Source organism: Rhagoletis pomonella, unplaced genomic scaffold, assembly GCF_013731165.1.
Source record: "Rhagoletis pomonella isolate Grant_MI unplaced genomic scaffold, Rhpom_1.0 Rhpom_scaffold_00007, whole genome shotgun sequence".
In the NCBI taxonomy this organism is placed as follows: Eukaryota; Metazoa; Arthropoda; class Insecta; order Diptera; family Tephritidae; genus Rhagoletis; species Rhagoletis pomonella.
Window position 1 is genome coordinate 39,902,222 of NW_023458561.1, and position 17,862 is coordinate 39,920,083.

Here is a 17,862-nt window from a genome sequence, read left to right on the forward strand (position 1 = left end):
GTATGTATGTACATATGTAGAAGAAGTCAAAGTGTTTGTTGATTTTTGCCACATTATTTTTAGACGCCAACTTTTCTGGATTTCACGGCAAAAACTATTTGGAAATATGTACAAATGAATGTATATATATACATATATGCGTTGGATTGGATGAAATCGATAATTCTAGTGAAGAAGACAGTTGCAGAAAAGTGAAGTGCAAATGCGTGGAAGAGTGGGCCCTGTGCATAAAGAATGAGATTAAACCTCAAATGCATTTTTTTCTATCGTGTTTACCTGTTACTGGCGAGGACATTCCAGCGAAACTTTAAAGATTAATGTGTAATTATTAAAACTTTACGCAAATTCTTAGCCACATCAAATTTGCATATCATGAATGTGGTATAAAACTGCATAATCCAAATGTTTTTTTTTTTTTTAATTTTGATGAAAGCGTGTTGAATTTTTCCAATTATTGTACAAAGTTTGAAACTTGGAATTGTTTAGATAATTAACAATGTTTTTATATAAAATTGATGAAATAATTTGTTGCGGTATATTTCTAAACTATTTATGTAATAGAGAACTGAATTTTCTACTCACCTGCATTTTTTTTTTTAATTCTACACGATGAGAATTACTATCTTTTTTTAAAATGAAATTCTCTGCTTGAAAAAATTTATTTATTTGCGTCCAAGCATTGGGAAATGACTATGAATCTAATTTGCTGCAAATCGAAAGAAACCAAAATCATGCGCCACATACATATGTATGTATGTATGTAGAAAGGTATGCTGACACACGTTATATTAATTTTAGGAACTTTTCGTTGATCCCGCCAAATTATGTCAGACTCAATAATTGTACTTAAAAATTGACTCAGAAAATTTATTCGCTTTTTATGCATTGGACCCAATGAAATGCTAGCCTGAGCTAGATAAGAATATAAACAAAATGGAAAGTTCAAAATTTCACAGTTTCACGGATTTTGCAATTTATTTTATAAATACATATCTTAAAAACTATTATAGTTACAAAACTGGTTCTGGCCTCGTTTTTATGGTGATGATGGGGGCTATTTACAAACAATCGAAAAATAAAAAAATTACGAAATCCCGAAATTCAAACAATCGTAAAAACAAAAACTTATATGTGTACATTTTTGGCTAAGCTTTTTTATGCAATAACTTTAGCTGATCTTAAAATATCTAGAAGTTTTCAAGAAGGTTTCCTTTTGAAATACGAATTTTTGAACTCTGAAGAAAATGTGTTGCAAACTCTAAATTAGAAATAAATTTTAATTAAACAAACATTTTTTAACATGAGTTTATTCAGAGTTCGCAAATAAAAACCAAAATGCAAAAGTTTAGTTCTAATACAAAAAAAATTAAAATGCCATGATATTTTAAGATCGATTAAAGGTTTTGTATAACAAAATTAGGAAAAGTTTTTTGTAAGTTGTTACTTTCACGATTTTTTGATTTTTTTTTTTTGATTTCATAAATCAGTATTTTTCTTTTAATTTTTATAGACCTTTTCTTTAAATAAACCTTTTTTATATTTTTTTTTTTAACGGGACCAGAACCACTTTTTTAACTACAAAAGCTTTTAAGATATACAAAAAATAAACTTGCGATTTTTCCTTTGGTAGAACTTTTTTTTATATAATTATAACCATTGGTCGATTTGACATGGACTGACCCCTTGATTTTTAAATCTAGGCACATCATAACGAGATTGTCTCGTCAATTTAAAGCCTGATTTCATACCTGTGCTTAAGCATTTTTTGTTTGGCTGCGTATATGATAATAAAAAAAAAATTAAGCATTGCTCCTGTTACATAAGTTGTTAACCTTAAATGTATGTAGTATGCGCCATTAAAAAACGCAACTGATGACTATCAAGTGTCGTAAAACTGTTTATTTACATGAATCGTTAACTATATATAATGTGTATTTATGTATGTAAATAGTAAACTGTTTTAAGTATACATAATAAATAAAACTACGAAATACTCGTATCCCTTGATTTCACCTCAATTGCTTATCGCGCTCACTGTTTTGAGCTGAACTACGCAAAACTTTTTCCAACACCTGCCTTGTAAACTGTCGATCTAAATCCAGATTGTTGTCATCCATTTTAGTATTTAATTCGCCAATTTCAAAATGTTTAATGTTCGTTTCTTTAACCGCCTCATGATTTGGGTTTTCGTTAGCACTTTTCCCACTCATATTGGGCATATCTTGTCGCACGTTTACGTTGCGGTCTCTTGAATACCCAGCACTTACGCCAAAATTGTTACTTTCTGTATCAAACCTATGCACTGGAGGTTGATCAGATTCGTCCTGAGCTTCGGCACTCGCTGGTGCTGCTGCTGCTTGCTCTGCATTGGACTCGAGTATCTTCAGCTTGAGGCTCGGCATACCCAAGTTACCAAAATCTTTTGCACCAGTATCTTTGGATAAGGCAACCTTTAAAGGAGGGGAAGGCGCCAGACTTTTCCAGCCCCACTCTGGCAAATCAGGTATGGAGAAGTCGAGATCGTTGATGTGCAAACCCTTATGCATATTAACTTTCGCACTGACATCCGGATTTTTCACATTAAAACTAGACATTGTCAGATCCCCCAAATCATCGTTCGCACTTATTTCTTTATTAGAAGCTGCCTCTGTATTTTTCGGTGTATTGCCAACAAATGTTTCATCGATCTTAGGTGCCAGTTCTTTTAAGCTGAAGTCTTTTGTAGGCTTGTCCTTGAAGCTGTTATTATCTTGTAGCGCACTTCCCGAATTCTTGCTAAAACTTAACTCTTTTAAATTGAAATCATCTTTCGAGTCCGACTTTTCACTTTTTATGCTATTCGTGTCTTTTTCAGTTGGTTGTTGCTCTGCCAAGCTATGCACAATCTTATTCAGTTCTGCGTCTTTAGAGTTAAAGCTTTTCAAATCGGCAAGTTTGGTGTCATCCACCTGACTGGAGTTATCTTTGGTCATCAGCTTTTTCACATTAAGATTTCCAAAATTAAAATCGTTGAATGGAAATACTTTTAAAGGTGCATCCTTCGCTCCTGCTGCCACATCTTCAAGTACATTGGATTCAATGGACCTTAAAGATGCTTCCTTTCCGCTTAAATTATTGCCCTTCAACGCACTGTGGTCTCTTCTATACAATCCTTTTTCGCCCCTCTCCCAATCTCCATAACTATTTATGCCAGCATATTCCCCATTTAAGTCGTTTACGCTCCAAGTGTTGGAGCCAGTAGTCATATCTCTATGTGGCGCTAAATACTTGACAACGTAATTGGCGTAATCAACGCTAAGGGCTGGTTTTTTGTTGGGTGGCTTCTTTGGGTCTACCGCTTTGGACTTCGTAAACATTGACGACAACTTTTGCTTTAGTCTTGTAAAGAAACCAGGCTTCGACTTCGGCTGAGAGTGCGATTTGGACTTGGCTTTACATTTATGCGCTGGCTTTGATTTGGATTTGGAACCGCCGGTCGATGGCTTTTTAGCGCAGGCATTTGCTATGTTATTCCTGAAGCCATCTGAGTCTTCATCGAATTCCTGGTCCAGCTCCGCATCTGAATTCGGTTGAACATCGTTTGATAAATCTTTAAACAGATTATCTATGGATTCCGGTGCATTTTGTTGCTGACTAGCGTATGTCACAATAGCGTTGTTGAGATTGGCGTGCTCAATAGGGTTCAGAATATCAGTTTTTGTTGCGCTTAAAACGTTTGGTGGTTTGATGTCATTGGTCGTGCTACCTACAGAGGAAGCCGAGGCAGCGCTAGTTTCAGCGCCAACATTTTCAATGCCCTTTTCGCTGAATAAATCCAAATTGGAGTTTTCCTTAGGCTCGTTAACTTTCATTGCACGAAGTTCATTTAGTTTTTCTTCTAACAGATTATCATTGACGGGCGGGAGATAACCACGCTTTCGTAAGTAAGAAATCGGCGATTGCCAACTGTCGCGTAGGTCTGCAAGTAACCCAGGCCAGTCGACAGTATCCATAGCAGCTCCTTCAATTGTCTCCTGATTCTGTGGTTCAGAAGCTTGCGGCTGGTAAATTTGTGCAACAATAAAGAAGTAATAGAAAACCCTGAAAATTTTTGTCACAATTAAACTTTTCACTTTCTTTGAACGGGCGCCGAAGTTGCAACAAATAATACTTACCATTTTGGTAAGAAAATTTGCTGCATTACAGCATTCACGCTTGTAGAATTGTAAAAATATCCAAAATACATAAATAAATAGTGGTTGTTTTGACGCGTTCAACATTTCTTTGAACGAAATTTCAATTTCAAAGTGTCAAAAGGAAAATGGGATTGTGAAAATCACAGCCATGTCTCGATGATACAAAAACTTAAATTGCACTTAATTCAGCTTAAGTACATTAAATTGAGGAAAATTTAAATAACTTAAAATAAGAACCGAAGATCTTTCATACTAAGTGAAAATCTCTCAAGTAGACCACCCAAAATTGGATGGTCAAGATTTTTTCGCACAAATCACTTTATTCGGTTTACAACCATAAAAAAAATATATAATTTGAGCAATTTTGCAAATCTCGAATTTTTGCAAGAGTTATTGTTAATAACTTTTTTTTGATGAATTCAGTAATTATTCATTATCCACTGATTCATAATAATAGTTAATTAGACACGCTTTAGCCTGATTGTTTAAATTTTTCAAATAATCATTATTTTGTATAAATTTTTTAATTTTTCAAATAATGTATTATAGAATAAGAATTGATATTCAATGGAACAGATTAAAAAATCTGATCGCGAAGTAATAAATATTTCCATTTGTTTGTAAAAATCTTATAAAAATTAAAAAATTTATACAAAAAAAAAATATTTCAAAAATTTTAACAATTAGGCTAAAGCGTGTCTAATTAACTATTATTATGAATCAGTTGATAATGAATAATTACTGAATTCATCAAAAAAAGTTAATAACAATAACTGTTATAAAAGTTCGAATTTCGCGAAATTGCTCAAATTATATTTATTTATGGTTGTAAATCGAATAAAGTGATTTGTGCGAAAAAATCTTGACCTATTATTATAAACATGGATGTCTAACGAAACTGGTTCAAATATGATATGTCTCGTAAGTGATCTTTAAGAGGGGTGCCACCTGTTCAAAAAGTTGAAATCAGTTTAATTAACATGTTTAGCGAAATATTTGAATATGGGTATCAAACTAGAGAAGTTTAAAAAGGCTGCATTTCAAACATATTTTTTAGCAAAATCAAATAAAATAAAAAGTTTTTATTTGAGTAAAAAACGCTGTATAAGTTTCAAAACAATTTTGACATAGGATGAAAGTATCTTGTGAATTTAGAATCAATTTAATTGCCGTTTAAATAGAATCCTAGGGATATTATAAATCTGAAAGTCAGTGCGTGTGTGAGTATGTTTGTTGCTCTTTCTTTGGATATAAATTGGCATATAGATATCTTATGACCTGGACTAACTCATATCATATTTTTTGGAAAGGGTTACCATCTGTTTAGAAAGTTAGCTTATGCCGAATTTCCACTAGGCATTGAAATGACAAAAAATTTACGCCATTTAAAAAAAATGTCATGTGGAAATGAACTTAATGATTATTTTTTAATGTAATGACACAATTTTTTTTTAATGCCCGACTTTGTCATTTGTCATTTTTGCCATATTAAATGGACTAGTGACATAAAAATACGATTCTGCTTTCAAATGTTAAAAAATTAATTTGTCAAAAAATTTTCCATGTGAAAACTTTTTTTTCGCAAAGTTGTGTGGTTGTGAAAAAGAAAAGTTGGGTGTTTTTTTTTTCAAAACCATCATCTTGTGGTAAAGAATATCATTGTCTTAAACTCACAATAATTTACCAAATAATTACTTGCTAGGTGTTAATGGAATAGCCTTTAATGGTCGAGAATCGCTTAAAATGATAAAACGAAAAGTGATAAAGTGAAAAAAATTAATTTTTCACTGGCATTGAATTTTTCATTTTCACTTCATAGTTTCATAAAACCAGAATTGGCTTCAGATTTTTTATTTATTTAACTTTGCACTTTGCGAAAAAAATTTGCCAAATTTTAACAAAAGCTGCCAGTAGAATTTCACAACATCTCATTATAATTTGATACTTCATACCACGAAGCGTGTGAAAGATAAACAAGAAAATAAACGTTAGCCTTCAGTAGAGTTTATTCATAAAATTTGTGAATAGTATTTATGTATAATAAATTCCAAATGAATGAAGCATGACTATGGGGGAGCCGCATACGTAATAGCGGCTGGCAATAAGTAGTTAGTAGCTGACAAAATGACCAAGAAAACTTTATAGGTACATATGAAGATACGTATGTACCAGACATCTGCAACTCTATGCCACTTATGTACATATGTAGGTATATACTTATTTGATTTATATATTTAATTTTAATTTATCTTATTTTCATTTGTTTTATTTTCTATCACATTTTTTATAAAAAGTCAACAACAACTAACTGAAAGCAACGAAAAAAATATATAGAACTTATCAAAAAAAGAATGAAATCGAAATAAATGAAAATTCTACTGGCCGTGGGGCTCGAACCCACGGATTCAGCTGGTCGAAATACATGTCGGTACGTACGTCTGGTTAAAAGCACACACCACTTTTCTTGGAAATCTTATTTTAAGTATAAAAACCGTTTTATCGGTTAAAAGAAATGGTAGGAAAGAAGCCATTTCGGGTAAGCATTTCGATCGAACACATAGTGGCCGAGTGTGGCGTTCGCGTGTGCTCGATTTTTAGCGAGGGTGATCAAAAAGGCTCGATCATACTCAAAGCAGCTCTCTGGTATGTACATATAAATATATGTGTATGTACTCGTTTGTAGCAGACTGATATCTATTGAGAAGAGGTGTATTTAGCTTAGCAACAACGCGAGCGTGCCGTGATAACCGTCGCTAACATCTCACAATCTTAACAAAATTTTAAGAGTATCGGAGCTATGTTCCGGGTTATTTCTTTACGAATTTATGAAATAAAATCATATGGAAGGATTGGCACGCACTCGTAAAGAAATTTCCGTACGATTTCTTAAAGCAAATTCTTGAAGTTTTCATCACAGAGCAACATTAATATGACTACATTTAGCCCAGTAAAATTAGCCTTTTTTTTAAATTGTAACAGCAATTTTTTGATGCAGTTTACTTCTATTTGACACGTGGATCATGGATCCACAGTCTTGCCCCTAAATTTCATTTGGCAACATTCCGCTATCTTGGATTTAAGTTTTTTTTGTTTTTTTGCGATTTTCATGCTTATTTTGCATTTTTCGTAAAAAATGATTACATACAAATATGTAGAGACATTATTAACCCACATTTGTTATATAGAAGGTTTTCTAAAAATTCAATTGTTTATTGTAAAAAATTAGCAAAAACTGCGAAAAAGTTTTACATTGTCACGGTTTTTGAAATTTAGGGGCAAGACTGGGGATCCATGATCTACGTGTCAAATAGAAGTAAACTGCATCAAAAAATCGCTGTTACAAATTTTTTATTTTTTTTCCTACCAAATTTATCTAATTTTACTGGGCTAATCGCTATGTATGTTTATCGCGTTCCAGGCCGTGATCTAAGCGTCGTACAAAACAAATGTAGGTACAAAAGTTGTGGAGCATGAAATTCTCTACATCTTTGGAGTTTCAATATGCTATGTACTTTCAACAGAAATTGTCAAAATAAGGCGAAAACCGTAACAATGTAAAATTTTTTCACAGTTTTTGCTAATTTTTTACAATAAAAAATGCTATTTTTAAAGAACCTTCTATATAACAAATATGGGAAATGAAATTCTCTACATATTTGTATTTAACTATTTTTTTACGAAAAATAAGCTTGCAAATCGCAAAAAAACCCAAAAAAAACCTAAATCCAAGATGGCGGAAGGTTGCCAAATTAAATTTAGGGACAAGACTGAGGATCCATGATCTACGTGTCAAATAGAAGTAAACTGCAGTACCAAAGCACCTAGAATTGCGGATAAAAGTGGTGAAAATTTTTGGTAACAAAATTTCCCGGTTACAAAATGTTCGCTAACACGCAGAATAGGACTGTAGTTGGTTCATGAATTAAGGGATTCTCAGGCAAATCGGCTATCCCAGGCATATCGGCAGAGGGTATCAAGAGAGCTCAGAGACGTGCAACGAACAACCGAGTTTTTATCTTCTTTTGAAAGCTCACATGCTAGCAATAGCATATTCGATTAGCAAATGCAATAATTGTATCATTTATCTGTGCTCCCGTACTTAGAAGTATCGAAGGCAATAAGAAAGCTAATGAATTGGCGGAGGAAGGAGTCTTTTCGTTGGTTTGGATCAGATAAATTCATGAGAGAGTCACGTTGGTTTGGCCAAGCAATCTAGGATTTACATAGATAAAACTCATTTCCAACGAGAAGTGCATCAAAATGGCGCCAAAACGCACTAATTTATTTTCTACGCAGCTACGAGGAAGCACTGCAGCCAGCTAACCAAATACTCGTATCTGGCCTCATATCGCCGTTTGGCGCGAAATACCTCGTATCCGCTAAATGCAATGTCAGAAGCGCAGGCGGTAATATCATAGCAACAGATATGACCGCAATAATAGCTTCACCTAAATTGAAACTCAAACATCTGATTAATTCGTTTTTTTTAAGACATGAGAGCGTGAATGATTCTGACCACGTAAACTATTTTCAATGAAGTTAAATTTAGCTCGACGACGTCATCGAGCGTGGCGTGGCCAGCGCGAGCGTCTTTTGTGTGAATAATCTCACGCTCAGGTGAATAAAGGTACAGGGCAATTGTGCAAGTGGGCATACATACACACACTCCCATTCAAATATCTATAGCCGGGCAAGTCTATATGCATATGTATATATTTTACCAAAAATTTACTTACAAAATCACAATTATTGGAAATTGTAGCTCAAATTTTCCAATGAATTGGAAACGAAAAGTCAAAGCAAAAGTGATAGCTACGCATACTTTTTTCACAAATTTGTCTGCTCCATTTTTTGTTCCATTTTGCCCAGAAATGAAATTGGAATAAATAGGAGTAGGCATTCCCGTAACGCTGGTATGCCGATATTGCCAAAATTACAACAACCACCCCCTAAGTGGCAACACCTTGGTGGTAACAAAATACAACAATTGACCAGTGTTGCCGCGGCTGAAAAATAAAATTTACCAAAATCGTACAAAAAATTTACCAAATCCCGTTAAAATTAACGAAATTACTTAAGGGGTCTTAATAAAACGAAAAATGCTGGGACTTACTAGTTGTTTGAATAAAGCCGTAATTAGGCTTTTCTTACCAAGCTTGGTAAATTGGTCATAGATATAAAAAGTAAGCAGTAAGTAAGTAAAGGCAATCTAAGGCTCAATTTTGTTATAGTATAAGGGCTAATTTCAAATGAATATTTAAACAGCACTTAAGTTTAAGTTTGGATTGTTTTTTAGATGCCAACTACCTTTCTTTGGGTTTCGGATCAACTTTATTTAAATATGCCAAACAAGTGGCAACACTGTTGCTTACTCTTTGAAATTGTTGTGGTATTTGTTTGTTTGTTTACATTTTGCACTGAACAGCTGATTGTTCTTTGGCTAGATTGATAAAACAACCTATCTATCAATCTTGATTGTTTGGTACAAACACAGGGTTGCATATCTCATACTCAAATAGCCAATACTGGCCATTTAAATGCAGATCTGAACATGAATCGTTGAAGTTAATCAACAATCTCTACTTAAAGAAGACATCTGAAATTGGGCCTAACAGTTGCTTGATTTGAAAACTATTACCTACACATTCTTTCAGGCTTTCAACATATACTCCTATAATAGTTAGCTGCCCTTTCGCTAGTTTTTTTTGAACGCAGGCATAAAACGAGTTTGGTATCATATTATCCAAATGTGCATGTTGATCTTGTCACGCAAATGAAGGCCCCTATAGTTCTATGTCGCCTACGAACGGCAAATGGTTTTTATGAGAAGCGATTTCAAGTACACTCGGAGGTTTGAAAATGCGACGACCGCGGATCGGGAGTTGCGTAGACCAACATTTCCTGGAACTTTATACGGGATCTGGATGACAGTCTTTCTAAACTAAATTGAAAATTTGATTTAAATGGTAACCTTTTTTACAATGGAGTTTTGAGGAAAATTATCCTTTCTGACTATTTTGATCAAAAACTTTAGCAAAACGAAGAAAAATTTAACATTTTAACAGTGAGAAAAAAAAATAATCAACGGCAACGCTGCAACTGATCCGCTAATTAGATGCCTTGATGGATGGCGGTGAAGGTGGTACCATCTGGTGAATGCCGCTATTCGTATAAATATTAATGAATGCATGACATACAAACATACATACAAATATGTATATATGTAGATATGTATGTATGTACGTGCAAGTTTGAACTCATTCAAGAAACTGCGGTGGTACAAATGTATCCGATTTTTGAACTGTGACGTTTTCAACGCTGGCCAGTGAGTCACGCGCCAACCGGTACTCAGCGGTAGACGATGTGTTACTATGTGCGACTATGTGCTACCAACGAAAAAGTAAAAGAGCAATCGATTGCCAAAAATATTTAAAATAAAACATGAAAAATCTTGCTTTTGATAATTAACCAATAGCGACGCGAATTTTTCGCAATTCATTGAAGGAAATGCCGAGATAAATTACCAATGAGAAAACGTTTTAGCATAACCACTTTTTGCGAAAAGAAAGGTAGTTATGGAAAAATACCATTAAAACTACATACATACATACATACATATACTTAAGGTATGTAGTTACATATGTAGGCATGTATATGCATACCAGTGCACATTAAGTTGGTCCTTATTCGGAAAAATGTCCAGATTCTATGAAATACAAAGTTTTAAGCAAATTGGGAAAAATTTAAATATGGCTCGCAGCGACAGAAATACTGAAAGATTTAGATTTCTTAATTTTATTAACTTTAGTAATAATAATAAAAATAGGTTGGCGCTTCTACAATATGTTAATGTTGGGCCGAGCTTCTCCTCCGATTTGTGGCGTGCGCCTTGAAGTTGTCACACAAGAGGAGGTAGAGTTTTACGCCGTTTCCGAACGGCGACTGTATTTTTATAAGAAATTGTTTTTCATGGCAGAAATACACTCGCGAGGTTTGCCATTGCCTGCGGAGGAGAAAACTTTTTCTTTTCTTTTGTATTTGATGTTAGTCGGAAACTGGGTTCGACCCTGCGGAATGGTAGTGCGCACTTCTAACCACTACACCACAGCGGCCTTAAACTGGAGCTGATGAAGAGAAACCCAGCTCATATTTGGACTAACTAAAATAGCGGGAATATTTGCAATTAACGTGTATAGAGTATAATATTGTGATTTAGATAGAAAGCTAATAAACTGCAAATAATTTATGTAAGAAAAAATAGAAAATATCATAATTTTTACGCATTTAGCCAGCTGTATTGTTTGTAAAATGTTCAGATTTTTTGCAATATTTAGCAAATAAAACAACCATAAGTTTGAATAACTAAAAAAAATAATAAAAATAAAATAATAAAAAAAAAAATATTCCCGGAAAAGTAAAAAAAAACATGTGATTGAATAAATGCTTTCCTGCAATTTTAATTAAACTTGCTTGCCTAATGTCAGAATTTTAGCTAAAAAAAAATTGTGGCTAATAAAAAAAAATTCACCATTAGACCAGTTCTGCTAAACACTGTATTATAAAAGTGAATGATTTGGCAAGTTAGTTCGATTGCATACCTCTTGGTAGTAACAGAAAAGAAAGCTGCAAATAAATAAATTCTCGGTCTCACTTAAGGTTTTCAGCGAAACTCGTCGAATTACTTACCGAGTTAAAACGCAAATCTGAAAGAAAGAAAATAAAATTAAAATATACAATAAATAATATATATGTATGTACACATAAATAAGAATATCGACGTTAAAATTTAAAGTTTTGCAAGGTATATTTTAAGCAGAGTTTTCAAGCAATGAAAAAGTTATGTGAAATAGTTTGAAACTCATTCTCTTCAAGCACATTTTTGCTAAAATTGTAATGCAAGTTTTCGCGTACTCCAAGCTAAGTACAGCAACTTTAAACAAATTAAATTTCACAGTGGTGATGAAAAGTTCTTGTATTCTTTGAGACTTAACACATATGTACAGCTATGCTGAGATTTTGCACCAAAAATCAAAATGGTATTGTTTGCAACTCATGTTTACTTATTTATTTTTAATAATTTTCATTTAAAATATGATACAATCTATAACAGAAACCACATTAACTGAACATTCAAAGCTTGCACAAAATTACCAAAAATTAATAAAACCTCAAAAAATTGTTATAAAAATTTTAAAATTTTCGGGTGTGCAGTTTTGTAGCCCATTCAATTTTAGGCCAATAAGGTGCAAATATTACGGTGCTAAAAATTACCGTTGATTCTTTAGATTTTTTTGTGGAGGGTACCCACTTTTTCCAATAAATATAATTTAAAACTAATTTTGTTGAGTATAGATGGAGGCATGAGTGATTTTTGCTAATTTAATGAACACCCACACTCGCGCATCAATTTTCAGATTTTGCTGACGGCCACACACGACTACGGAGCTGGTGTTTTTAACTTATAAATAAATTAAATGTAACTTTTTAATCTGGTGGCAGCACCCTTAAAAAATGTTTTCGAAATAAAGCTTTTTTTTTAAATCCCGTTCGGATGAAAATCCATACTGTAATAATAATATTTTGGTCCGTTGATTTCGTTTTCTACGAAAATTATAAATTACTTTGGAACCATTTAGAAAAAAAATTGCGCTGAGCATGGAATTAAAGAAAAACCAGGGATTTCCCTCTTTTGACATTTTACACAATTATGACGAATTTTCATAAACATTTACCATGTCATTCTAACTAAATGATTAACTAGTTTACCGAAACCAATTAACAATAGAGCCGACTATACAAAAAGCGCGCTATCCACAATTACTCGCACGAACACCAACGTAATGAACTCAATTAAATTGTTCGACGCTTATTAAAAAGCTGCTAAATTACAATGTATTAAACATAATACATAGCAGTGTTATGTGTTTACACAGTGCTACAAAAAGAAAAAAACATTAAATTCGTCGCCTGGGTAAAAGATTGTCGTAAGTGCAATTTTGACGATCTTTAGTTCCAGATACAGTTATATATTTTGAAATAAGGTCTTTCGAATGGTACTATCAGTCTTTAGATATCTCCTTTATTTTCCGAGATATTGACTACAATTTTTTCGATAATTTAGTAAAAATTTAATTAGTGATGCAGTCATATTAAACTAATTAATGTCTTAAAAATGGCGTTCTTCATTTTTAGATATCTCCTTTAGTTTCCTAAATATTGAGTAAAGATGTCGTTAATTTAGTAAAAATTTTAATCACATTTTGTCGTATTTAATACAAAGTGGCTGCCAAATTGTGGGCAAATGACGCTTACGAAAAAATTTTACTAAAGAAAATCCTTAATTAACTCAAAACTAATTAACAACAAACTTTAAAAATAAAATAATTTAAAAATTTTGTGAACTAGTAACATTTTTAGAGACTTTGGAGAAAATCTATCTTAGCGTTTTAAAGAAATTGCATTCCAAACTTCAATCGCGATTTCCCACAATCTGCCGAAACTAACATACGACAATCTTTTACCCATGCGACGAAATACACCCGAAACAAAACTTAACGTCGAATTTAGGTAGGGTGGAGTACAATATGAAAATAGTTTTTTGACAGTTCCTGAGACCTCTAAAATTATGTATAAAGATCTAGTTATTGTTAAATTTAGATTGTTGGGAATTTTAATTTGGTTGATTTGAAAAAAAAAATCATATTTTTAATTTTTCCAACTTTGACCATGGCTAATTTCGAAAATGTCTATGAAAGTTGTCAAGCATGTCGTATTGCTCTTAAAGCACCTTTATTGCGGAAAAAATTGATGTTCCACTTTTTGAAAGCGGATAAAAATTGTTTAGTATTTTTTAAATAAATACGGCCTTGAATTTTTATGTACTGGATTTTCAGATCTTTCGCATAGTGTGGTTGAAGAATTATTTAATATTCTTTAGAAAAATTTTTTTTTCATACAATTTTTGGATATTGGGAATGGGTGGCCCCTCCCACCTGTATCTAATATGTGTACCTCGTAAGACACTTCAACGAGCTCTACCAAATTTGGTATACCTCCTATATACTATACTGAAAATGTTTGAGTTTTAGAAAATTACCATTACATGGGTGGTTTTTTCCCGATTTTAAAAATTTTCATTTTGGTGCTTAATAAAGTTAATATCCTCTATCCATAAATAATCATTTAAAACCATATTTGGTTTTTAAAATTTGATGAAAAATATTCAATCTAGTACTACTTGATAAGCGCGTCAAGTACGATGATAAGGGGTGTTTTTTTTTATTATAAACAAAAGGGTTGAGGAACAATAACATATATATTTTTATTTTGTGCCCGATCCCATCGGCAATCTACAGCAAGATTTATTTTCTCGAAAGGATTTCGAAGAATTTCCTGCCATGTAACCATGTAAACTTCGTAAACTTACTTAATTTTGTATGGAAAATCGGATTATTTACGAGGTTTACGCGGCTGCGGGGCATTTACGTGTTTCCATGAATACCCATTCCGTGATTGTTTTTGTAGCACTGTGTTATTGGCTCTAACCGGAGCAACGTGACATTTGACTCGTGCTCAGTTAAATATTTTAATTCATTATTATACAAAGCGAGCATTTAAGCGAGTTTCCCACGAATTACTCAATGGCATTGAGCGGATAGACAATGACCGACAGCTGCTAGCTAGTCGACTGCTCATTGCCACCCTTAGAGGTGTTGATGTGACGTAAAAAGCGTGCTTTGTGCGCCAAATTTTTTCATAGATACATGACGCATTCTGATAAGCATATGTACGGTAATTTCTATATTTATGTAGAGGTACTCGCGCATACATAAATAAATATAAAATTTAGATATCTATTAGCACTTATGTACATATGTACATATGTATGTACGTATGTAGTGATGCTTATATTGCTAGCAAAGCCGTCTTCTTTAAAGTAATTGCAAGCGATTATTGCTTTTGCTTAGCAAATACTTAGAAGTTCGAAAAGTAAATACTGTACGCGCAGCTAAAATCACTTAAACAAATAACGGTGAATTACTTGGTTTATAGCGCTAAGCTTGTGAAATGTACTTTTCGACATACATAAGTATTGCTTTCATCGTTGACGCCGTGTGAATCCCCATTCATTTCCAGACATGTACATTAGAGCGGGTCGAACAAAAAACTAAAACAACCTGAAAACTGTTTTGGAGAGCTTCGAGAAACAAACGAAAATTATTTTGGGCCACCCTAAAACCTCCAACGACACTTGTTGTTAAATTTTTTAAACGACAATTTTTTTGAAGCTTTGAAATTTTGAAGAAAAATCAATGCACCAAGAGGGATTTAGAGGAAATTCAATTAAAATACATACCATTTAAACAAATCGAGTCTTAAAAGTTAAAGTTGGACAAAAATATTATTTTGAAGGTCTTACGAGTGTTAAAAAAACAATTTGGTTTGAGCTTTGAAGTAAGTGGTGTATTTTTCAAACTTTTTCTTTCGTATGCGCGTCCCGTCCCAGACTAATGTATATTCTCAAAATACATACTACAATTGCTCGTCCCACATTAAAAGCATACGGACGACGACAGGTGGCAAAAGACGCGCCTCCACCGACGACAATTGCCAACTAAGTGTAATAGTGTGTGAGTGAGCGTCTAGTTAGAAAGTAAATTATGTCATGGGGAAATTTTCTGCTAAACGAACCATATTATGAAACAAGTAATTTTTAAGCAAAAAAAAAAACCGACTTCAATTCACATATAAAAATTTAAGATTATCGTTAATTTCTTCACGATCAAATTATCTGATCTAAACAGAATTAGTATGGGACCACCCCTGAGGTACCAACGTGGTCCAAAGTTTTGCGGTAACATACATTAAAAAATAAATAAAATATTCCGACGAACTGATAACCACCTCCGTTTTGTGAAGTCGGTTAAAAAGTAATTATTTAGCACATTTTTGTATTCACTTGGAAGTACATATTTATGTATTTTCGTGGAAAAGATGTATTATTAAAATTAATACTTTTAAGTAAAATTTAGTTTGTCAAACCATCGCAATGAGTAATTTGTGCTGTGATTGTAATGAACGACATAACTGACATTCCCAGGAAAACGTTTTAACTGTTTAATGTTAATAAGTAATATAAATTTGTATGGTGTTGATATATATACATACATACATATATTCGTAACGTGAATTATTTGTTGTAATCATTTAATAAGGAGCAAAACACTTTTTTTATGGTAATGAAAATTTAAAGACTTCGTACACGCAGAAACTGTAAAATTGTCTATAAGACTGTTTTGTAGGATCGAAGGAGAAAAGCATAGATTCAACCCTTTGCACCTGAGAGCAAGATAATAGTTTGTGCAACATTTTTGAGAACCTTTGTGAAAGCAATAAATATATATGTACACATCAAGGTATTTAATAGAATTTAAGGGAGGTTATAAGATTTCTAGTTTCTTTTAGTAATTATAAATTTTTAGTTTTAGGTCAAATTCTACGCGGAGTTTGCGCTTTAAACAAGTAATGCGTCGTTAATTTGACGAAGTATAACTTTCTAGGGTACTGAGATTTTCAAGTGAATTTTTTTTTTAATATCTATAGCTCTTATCAGAACTGTTTATATTTTTCTTTGTTTATTTCAATATTTTTTTTATGTAATAACATAGTTCATTCTATAACAAAAACCATATGAATCCGTGTTTCGAACCTTGTACAGAAATAAAAAAAAAAAATACATTATTTCTTAAAACTTTTTTGGTATGCAATTTTCGATTCGAGTATAATAAAGTGCGAGTTTGAAGTTGCTACAAAATACCGTTGGCATTTTTTTTTTTTTTTTTTTTGAAGGTGTCACTCATTTTCTGTCAACAAAAAATTTCAAAAAAGCGTGAAATTTTGTTGAAATTTCGTAGATTTTTTTTGACAAGGTCTGAAAGTTGGATTTATATGCTTTTTGTTATAAAATGACAGAAAAATAATAAAAAATTAATTAATAAAAATATAAATGGTCAAAACTTCTTAATAAATAAGTGGGCGTATAGTTATGATAAGTACATACTACACTTAGCAGCACGGGAATTCCAAAAATCGCTGATAAATTTCAAATGCCGAAAATTATCGAAATGAATATCAGATCTCCTGTGAAAAAAATGTTTTTTTTTTCTTTATTTGCCCGATGAAAACTCCCAACAATCCAAGTCTGACAATTGATTATTATACATCACTTTAAAGGCCTCTTCTCACAACATGTTCGATCTTTGAATTGAATGAAAAATAGTCACTCAAAAACTGATAAATCTACAAAACCATATTTTCTGACCTAAAATGGCAAATCCCTACCTCTAAATGATTTAAAAAAAATACAAAAAATAGGCAATAATGTGTCTCATAAAAAGGAAGAAAATGAAAAAAAAATTCGATGGGCACCCTAATATACATATGGACAAAACAAAAAATTAATTCACAAAACCCCAATTTTATCCACTTTTTACAAACTAAGTTACTTGGTTTCGTTCTATCACAGGAAAGTGTGCCTAAAAATTAGCATTATAAATGCCTCGCCAGATAGAAATTTTTTTTGCGTCACAGGGATGCTTTTGACTGACAATACGTACCGAACCTGGCGAGACAGCACAATGAAAACGTTGTCGCAAACAAAATGGCTCGATTTGATTGGCGAAAAGTC

General features: G+C 32.7%; 2 protein-coding genes across 2 annotated transcripts in view; both read right to left on the minus strand.

The window, feature by feature from the left end:
- LOC118742793 (alpha-protein kinase 1) overlaps positions 1-11,880 on the minus strand; it is a 47,631-nt gene extending 35,751 nt beyond the window's left edge. The window contains exon 1 of the mRNA XM_036475139.1: positions 11,862-11,880. The gene's annotated coding sequence lies outside the window, so the exon portion shown is untranslated. The remainder of the gene's footprint in view (positions 1-11,861) is intronic.
- On the minus strand, positions 2,010-4,423 carry LOC118743821. The gene has a single exon (XM_036476584.1). It carries the CDS (start codon positions 4,257-4,259, stop codon positions 2,010-2,012), a length of 2,250 nt encoding a protein of 749 aa, XP_036332477.1. The 5' UTR covers positions 4,260-4,423.
- Positions 11,881-17,862: the final 5,982 nt, after the last annotated feature.